The 8,731-nt window shown below is 37.2% G+C and overlaps 2 protein-coding genes across 2 annotated transcripts in view; both read left to right on the forward strand.

The window, feature by feature from the left end:
* Window positions 1–1,505, forward strand: part of LOC136832850 (uncharacterized) — a 28,729-nt gene extending 27,224 nt beyond the window's left edge. The window contains exon 3 of the mRNA XM_067094511.1: window positions 1,190–1,505. Within this exon, the coding sequence (XP_066950612.1) occupies window positions 1,190–1,505 (316 nt within the window). The remainder of the gene's footprint in view (window positions 1–1,189) is intronic.
* A 3,406-nt stretch (window positions 1,506–4,911) lies between these two features.
* On the forward strand, window positions 4,912–7,130 carry LOC136832893 (uncharacterized). Its single transcript, XM_067094548.1, has 2 exons — window positions 4,912–5,361; window positions 5,536–7,130. The coding sequence occupies exons 1-2, from the start codon at window positions 5,060–5,062 to the stop codon at window positions 6,065–6,067; spliced, it is 834 nt and encodes a 277-aa protein (XP_066950649.1). The 5' UTR covers window positions 4,912–5,059; the 3' UTR covers window positions 6,068–7,130.
* Window positions 7,131–8,731: the final 1,601 nt, after the last annotated feature.

An 8,731-nucleotide genomic window follows, 5' to 3' on the forward strand; every position in this document is an offset into this window, starting at 1 on the left:
TCCTTAAAAGCTTTCATATTATGCGACTTTAAACTAGAAAATTACCATTATTGAGAATAACTCCACACCTTTATTTTTTCCCCCTTAAAAATATACCCAAAAATCCTTTGGTAAATCTGTAGAATAGGTCTGTGCGAGCTTTTAAAAAAGTAGACACCTAGAATTAAGGGGATGGTGTATAGAATGCATAGATACTAATAACAAAAATAACGATGTTTAAAGTTGAGGTTAGGTAAGCGTTATTGGTTAGGCTAGTGCACAAAATTTACTTATTATTGTAGGTAATAGCTTCGTGGTTGACATTGGAAAAAATAGAAACTTACGTCGATAGCAAATGTCCTGTAGATTCCACTGATGCATGAAATAGTTTTTTTTTTTTTTTTTTATCATGATTCACATCAATTTTTGGCCGTCATCTTTCAAATCTTACATATTTAACATTATTATAAGTACTATTTTTGTAGTTTTCCTCTTCACCCACCCAAAACCCCCGGTTCCCACCTGTGGTCCCTCAACCTTGTTAGGTGCCTGTAAAGGTTTTCCCCATCATTTTATTGATACTGGAGCACAATATGAAGTGTTTTGTAGTGAATTTTGAGGTTTTAACTGGCAAAAACAATTCAGAGCTCTTGGCTACAATTACAAATTTAGTGGTTTTGTGCACTAGCCTATCACACATTACCAGGTAGTGTGCAATATGAATGATCTATTATGAGCAGTAAAATTAAGAACTTTAGACTCAGACCTAAACTCAAATTATATTGTTTCAGCATTTAGCATTAATATTATTACTGTATTATTTTTATGAAATTTTTGTTGCTAACACTACTGTTATTACAGGTGGTGGTCCCCCCCACCCCACAAGCCCCTATCAGAGGTTGCAGTGGCCGTCGAATCAATTTTAGGAGTGCAAAATGTAGCCATTTCTGGACTGGGAGGTCACCTGGATTCTTCAGCTTTTTGGTTTTGGGTAATAATAAACAAGTTTTTGGAAAAATACAGTTTCTTTTCAGTCAATTTTGGTGCGAGTTGAATTATTTTGATGTTCATTTTTGTGGAAAATGCTTGGATATTAGAGGAAAATGGTGTCATTTGACTTTCAGACAATACAGTTACCAGTATTTGTTTTTTATCATGCAAACAAAGGAAAAGGAAAAAAAACAATATCAGATGCTGTCTTATATTTCAGGGATGAGTCAGAGGAACAAGTGGAAGAGGCATGTGAGGTGATGTCTGATGCAGTCGATGTCACCTTTGAAGGTGATATCTCGACGGTATTAATACCCACTTCAACACCGTCAACACTTTCAAGACATCCACAGTCTTCAGTCCCAGCATCATCATCATCATTAAAGCGTCCTCTGTTTCCTTTGCTTGAAGACACTTTTCGGGCAAAGAAACAAAAAGCAGAATTGGCTTTCTGGGAAGCCAAAATAGCTGCAGCTGAAGCTGAAAGAGCTGCAGCTGATGCAAAAAGAAAAGCATTTGAACTGGAGGCCTTCTAATAAGTCAATTACAGGCATCTTTACCCAAATAATTAATGCCTATTGTCTTTCCCACTCTTTCTCCTTTACCCACCCCTCCCCAATCATCCATCACCACCCCCTATTCTTTCATCCTTCTTTTCCCCTTCCTCCACCGAGATTGCAGACTGAAATAATGACTTCCGCAATTGCGGAGGTGCCCAGCGCAGGTATATTTTGCCCTATCTAGGAACCGTTTACTTGTTTAATTGTAAAATTAAGAATAAGAAAAAATAAAACCATATATTTGTTATTTCCTTTCATTTTCATTTTGACATATCCAGTGCTTGAATATTATCACTGGCTATGAATATGCTTTAAAGAAAATTTACTTTAATGAAAGAGATTAAATATTGTATTGTGCATGAAGAGTACAGCACTTGGTTCACTAAAGCTGTAATTTCTGGTTGGGAACTTCACAAATCTTTGGATCATCCGTGGAGCTGTAGAGCATCAACAGTCTGTGTAATTATTCTGCTAATTGTGGGCTGAGAGAGGCCAAAGTCATCACCATTGCAGAGTTGCATTTTGCCTGTTGAAAAATACCTCAAAGTAAGCGCCGGTTTCATCTCTAGTGTTACGGCATGACTCCTCTGTACGGTTGGCAATCGCCTCTCTGATCAAGTCAGTCACATACAGTACATGAGGCCATTTTGATCAACTCTATATCTTTTTCTAAAGTCACTGTCATCATACACATTGAATATATCCAGTATTGGACGAAAATTCCTCGGGCGGCGAATGCGGTGTTCTTGTTCGTCTGCCATGTTTACAGTCTGTGACTACCGCTATGAGAAACTCCTAAGTAGTTAGACCTCTCCACCACTCGTAAATCTCGGCCCGAGATATGAGTACTCATAGCGCGTAAGAGGCTTCGTAAAATTCTCTTAAGAATTTTCACAACTTTAAAAGTGTTTTAATGATTTAAGAGTACTCTTAAGGATTTGCGAGCTTTGATAAATACGGGCCCTGTTTTATTATTATCAAATTTAGTTTCGTATACTCTTTCAGTCTACTTGACTTACCATTTCTGTAAATTTGTGTTTCCAGCCAACAGTAACTGTCCACTGTCCAGCTCAGTATCACTCACTGTGAGTCTGTCAGACAGATAGTCGATTTCTTGACCCTCCCATTATCTCCAGTGGAGGTATGTAGCGATCAGTTCTTGACAAGAACTTGTAAATGAAGTGTAGGGTTGTTTTGTATTGTGAGCAAGGATGTGTGGCAGTGCTGCTTCTTGTGTTACTTACGAATTTTGAATGCCTGGGGTAAATTATCAGGAGCTGGTGGTAGGCCTACAGTTATCCTACTTCAAATAATTATTTTGCTATGGTTAATTTTCACTTACAATTACGTTCACCTTACTTATAATCATGTGATTTTATGATCAGTAGGTGAAGTTTGTTAATATTTGTTTTATTTTACTACTGTGATGGTAACCAGTTGGTTATAGATCGTGCAGCCTATGACCATGTTATATTATTTATTAGCATCCATGTGTGTTTATGAGCATATGGTAAAGACCATAAAATTGTGTTTGTGATCATGTGCTTCTAATTATCCTCATAATTTCATGTTTATGAATGATATCGTCGTGTCTGATGTTTTAGTTATTGAGCACGTTGTTCAATGGTTGTCATTACCAACTTATTATATAGTTGTGTTTATGGTCGTGAAGCCTAATGGTACTGTACATAATCCTACTGTACTTATGATTGTGTTGAATGTTTATTAGCATTCGTGTGGCGTTTAGAGAAATGGGTTATAAGCAAAACAAGTAGTAGATACTTTTCTCAACTGAACACAATCGTCTAGAAATCACAAGAAAATTAGGAAAAGTATGTAACAATACTAAAGGGGTTAATATGGACAGGTGTTGGTAGGCTATTTATTATCCATTTTTGGTGATTCTTTGGTATAATTCAGCATATCTACTTACTATTTGAAAGTATTATTTTTGTATGTAGCTTACATAGCCTGCATTTTTCCCTAAGCCCATTTATAACTTTATTAGTTTATAGATAACTAAAGTTAATGCCATCTTAATACGGAAGAATTTTGAGAGGGGTATCAATCTTCATATTAGCTTAGTTACTCATTTAGAAAAATAGCAGTTTTTTCTTACTTTGCTAACCTTCATCCTTATGTGGACTAGCGAATCGCCTCGAAATATTAAGCAGAGAAAACCGGCTCAGTTATAGGGGCACTTATAGAATTATTGTAGCCATATATTCCTACACACACACACATATACATATATATATATATATATATATATATATATATATATATATATATATATATATATATATATATATATATATATATATATATATATATATATACATTATAGTGCATATATTTTTATATATATCATATTTCAGACTACTTGGATATTCACAGACTGAACACAGTGAACCGGGCCTGAAGCTGACAATGGGGAAATGGGCAAAGTATAAGCAGAACTATAGAAAAGAATGGGAATCTGATGATGAGTTAAAGTCCTGGATTACACCATGCCGAGTTGACCAGTCACGTGCAACCTGCAAGTATTGTAGGTGTGACATCAGAGCTCACTACAAGGACCTATTGGATCATGCAAAACCCAAAAACACATCAGAACAAGTTCAGTTGAAGTATCACTAACAAAGGGACAAAGGAAAATTGATAGTGTTTAAAGCATCAACAAGTAAGGGTGAAAATGTGAAGGCTACAAAGATTGCAGAGCTGAAACTAGCCACTCACACTGCCATCCACTCTCCACTCTCATTATCTGATCATCTAGTTCCTGTATGCCAGAGTGCTTTTCCCGACTCAGGTATTGCATCACGGATGAAGATGGGTACCACAAAGTGCACAGCTCTTGTCACTCATGTTCTGGGACCCACACTCTCAGAGAAATTAATAGAGGATATTGAGAACAGCAAATTTAGCATCTAGTTGATGAATCCACTGACAGTAGCAAGATGAAACACCTGTGTGTTGTTGTGAGGTATTTTTCAGAAAAACAAGAGTCCATCATCACACAATATCTTGGGCTGATTAGAATTGAAGATGCCTCAGCAAATGGTCTTTACACTGCTATGAAAGAGTTTTTCAAAGTAAAGCACATACAAGAGGATAAGTGCATTGGATTGGCTTGTGATGGAGCCAGTGTGATGGTGGGTAATCATAATTCTCTATACTCCAGGTTACTAAATGATATTCCACACCTCAAGTTGGTACAGTGTATGTGCCACTCCCTGCACCTTGCTTGTTCCAAATCAGTTGAGGTTCTTCCCAGGCACTTGGATTACATAATTAAGGAGACAGACAACTGGTTCAGCTGCTCCCCCAAAGGAAGAGAAACATATGAGCAACTGTATCAAACCATTAATGATGAGAGCCCTCTACAAATCCCTGGGTTGGCAGACACACGTTGGTTAAGTCGGTTTTCTGCTGTAAAGCGAATCCTTGACCAGTGGAATGAGCTGAAACTCCACTTCCAACTTGCTGCATCCAAGGAAAAGTGCTACACTGCAGATTCTCTCGCCAAGATGTACAATAATGAGATCAACCTGCTTTTCATGAAATTCCTTCTCCCTTTGCTGGAAAAATTCCAAACCATGAATCTGAAGTTCCAGGCACAGAATCCAGATCCTAGTAAGTTTTTCAAGGAACTCAGTGACTTTCAATGTGATATTATGTCAAGAGTTGTGAATCCTAACAGAATGAGTCAAAAGACAAACTGGGAAGACCACATCATGCACACTGATGCTTGTTTCTATGGTGCAGAGTTTCAGATGGCATGTTCTGCATCTCAGCTTCCAGAAGCAACCAAGGCTGATATTAAGGAGAGGTAATACATGTATTGTTTATTAGTCTTTAGCTTGTGACAAATACAGTAAATCAATTGCAATTTATTTTGATAAATTAAACAGAATTGAAAACAATATCAGTAAAATAAATGCTCAAACAATACCATTTTTTCTTTCATAAAAAGGAGGTAGAAATAGTGTTTCTTCTTTTCTAGGTGTAGGCAGTTTCTCGTGGAAGCAGTCAGGGAAATTAAGAAACGAGTGCCTGTAAGTGGAAATCATCTGGAGTTACTGAGCTTGCTGGCACCAACAGACATCAGTGAATTGTCCTTCACCAAGATCGTTCCAGAACTCAAAAGAATGACTGAATGTTCTGTTGGAACATTAGAGAACCAGTGGCGTGCTAGAAAGTTTCTTGCAGCACCTCCATCAGTCATGTGTGACACAGTTAAATATTGGATTTATCTTTTGAATAACAAGGACAGTGCAGGGAATCATGGTTTCAGGGAGCTTGCTGCAGTAGCACTATCTCTCTTAAGCTTGCCCATTGCAAATGCTGAGTGTGAACGGGTATTTAGCCAGGTAAATATATTAAAGAATGATCTCCGCAACAGATTGTCGACTGACACTCTTGACAACCTGCTGAATATCCGCTTCAGTGTGAGAGGGCATGATAATGATTGCTGTGAAAGCTTTCACCCTGATAACAAGATGCTGGAGAAGTTTTGTTCCGATATATATGAGTAGCTTGAATTAGGTTCAGTTGCTCCATTTTTTTCCAGCTGATCCTCGAGAATCGTAAGTTTGGCACAACTACATTACTATCACCTGCGTAACTTTTTTTGATCTCGCGTACTTTTAATATTTCGCGGTGGTGCCACATTTACGATTCTCGGAGACCAGCTGGAAAAAATCGAGTTTAGTAGAATTCATTTCAGTTGTCACACAGTTCAAGTTTTTTTCCCTTTCAGGATCACATTTTGTAGAAGACACTTACTTATAATATAATCTTTGCAAGGTTAATTTAAGTGGGCACAAGTTTTATCAAAGAACTGCAAAAACATGGAAAATTGTTTGGCATAAGCAAGATAAAGAATGTAGGGTACAAAGATTTGTTTAATTCATACCTTTATGTACTTTACTAAACACGCAGTCAGAAAATGACAATGAATATACTTATTACAAGCTTAAAACTGGTTTTGTTGTGATTTTTGCTCTTTCCAGTGAAATTCACGTAAAAAGTTTGGTGGTATTTTGGCTGGTTTTGGCTATACAGTTTGGTGGTTTTTTGGCTGGTTTTGAGAAAATTCTAGTGGGGAAAGGTGGCAACTATCTGGGAACCCTGAGGTCCGCCCATTTGAAAGTTGCCGCTCATGGGAGCGGTCGACTTGAGTGACTTCAGAGGAAATTAAGTGATTTAGGAGGTAAGCGTTGTTGTGTACTGAGGTTTATAAACTAAGGGGGGTTGTTGCTGATGAATAACAATTAACAGCTCACCATAGCAGTTAACAGGATGAAAATACAGAACTCGTTCGACGAGTATCGTTAGGGGTCACGTGCATAAGTTTAACATGGCGTTCACATTTCAGGAATGCATGTAGTCAGCAGACCATGAAGGAACTGAGGCAGATGGTCCTTACAGTGGGAAAGCAAACGATTTGGTAAGTAAAAAGGGTATTATTTTGTTAATTAAGAAATCGTTATGGGTTTTATTTTGCTAAGAGATCAATATAATGTGATAATGAATTAATGCATAAGAGGTCGTAAGGGGTCAGACCAGGGTGAAACGTGCTATGGGCCAGGATAACGGATGGGTAGAGCTCGCTTATAACATTTTCATTCACTGGAGTGTACGGTAACACTTAATGTATAATCCTTAAAAGATTCTATGTACAACTATAGTTATTTAATTATTGTGGTAATGGCTGAGAAATTGACATTAATGTACGTTAAGGGATTTACCTGTCTTAGTGTTAAGGAGTTATCATTTAACTGAAATGGCAGAATTGTCACCAGTGTGAATATTTATGTTATGTTCATTTTTCAGTGACCGATTGCAATAAAGTCAAGAGACAGTCGATGTTTCAATCAATACCCACTCAGGGCCATCTGCAACTACAGTAGTGGCTGAAAGTTTGTAATTTAAGTGTGATAAGGCTCAAACTTGTATCTCAGCGCACAAATAAATGTGATATGAGTTACTATATAAAATCTTAGGAGTATTGCTTTTGTTAAAGTATCTTTGATAAGGCTATATTAACATTCCTGTGGTTAACTGTTACTCCATTACACTTTACTAAGGGGATACATTTTAGAAAGTTACAAAATAAAGCTGCAAAACTAGTAAAGGGTTGAACCTAAGCAGAGGAATTAACCCTGCAGGGTTATAGTCGTCCTGACAACTTAAAAAAGCTAGAGCACCACTTAAAATCGTCCTGACAACTTAAAAAAGCTAGAGCACCACTTAAAACAACTGTTTTGACTATAATCTATCAACACAAATGTCCACAGTATTAAACCTGCTGTGCCAACGACTGCCTAACGGTGGATTCCAGTTATCTGGAGAAAACATTCTTTTAATTTAAAAGGTTTGTTTATTACAGAGCTTGCAAGCTTGCAGCTCCCACTTCGTATCTGGAGAACTGATGGTACCAATAATTTCTAGAAAGTAGAACACTTTTATGCTACTGATGATTAATATGTACTGTATATGCCATATGACTTTTAATGTCTTCACACATAAGTTTTTCTGACAGAAAAAAACATGAGTCGTGGAATGCGTCCCTAGTGTAATGGGATAAAGATGCCTACAAATATACGTAACAAATGCATCTTTGATAAGATGATCTTGAAAAATAAGCAAATTAAATACACTACCTGGCATTTGCTTTACCATCAACCAGCCTAAATAACCTTTCTCCACCAACCACAGTCCGTGAACAAGATATTAGCTAATGAAATTGGAAATTAAACTTCAGTTTTCACAAATGACAGTTGTGTTTGTCCACTTTCCTTGTATTTCTCATGACCAAATTTTGCTTTTACCCACAGTCTTATTCCTAAGTTAATATCCACCTTCTCTCCACTTATAAGTTGCATATGTACAGTACATGAACATGCATACTTCAAAACACGTGATGGATAACAAAAGTCTACACTCCTTGCTGTGATGTGAATGCTGTAGCAGACTTGCGTGACCAGGTCTGGGGAGACCTTTAACAAGGACAAATACGTATGCCTTGTGGAGAGACTTGTTACATGAACGCATAAACCACCAGTGGGTTTCGACCTTATCTATAATCATATAAGTCGGTAAATATCTATTCTGGCTATGAGGATTATTATCAGAGAGATTGGCTGCTAGGAGGTGGTACCCTAAACATATATAGTAAAGAGAGCGATAGTGTCCAA

This window comes from Macrobrachium rosenbergii, chromosome 50 (genome assembly GCF_040412425.1).
Source record: "Macrobrachium rosenbergii isolate ZJJX-2024 chromosome 50, ASM4041242v1, whole genome shotgun sequence".
NCBI lineage: Eukaryota > Metazoa > Arthropoda > Malacostraca > Decapoda > Palaemonidae > Macrobrachium > Macrobrachium rosenbergii.

Bases quoted from the DNA above. Each gene is read 5' to 3' on its own strand.
- LOC136832893 (XM_067094548.1), top strand. From the start codon at position 5,060: ATGTACAATAATGAGATCAACCTGCTTTTCATGAAATTCCTTCTCCCT. The intron at 5,362-5,535 runs GTAATACATGTA...CTTCTTTTCTAG, and splicing joins AAGGCTGATATTAAGGAGAG to GTGTAGGCAGTTTCTCGTGG.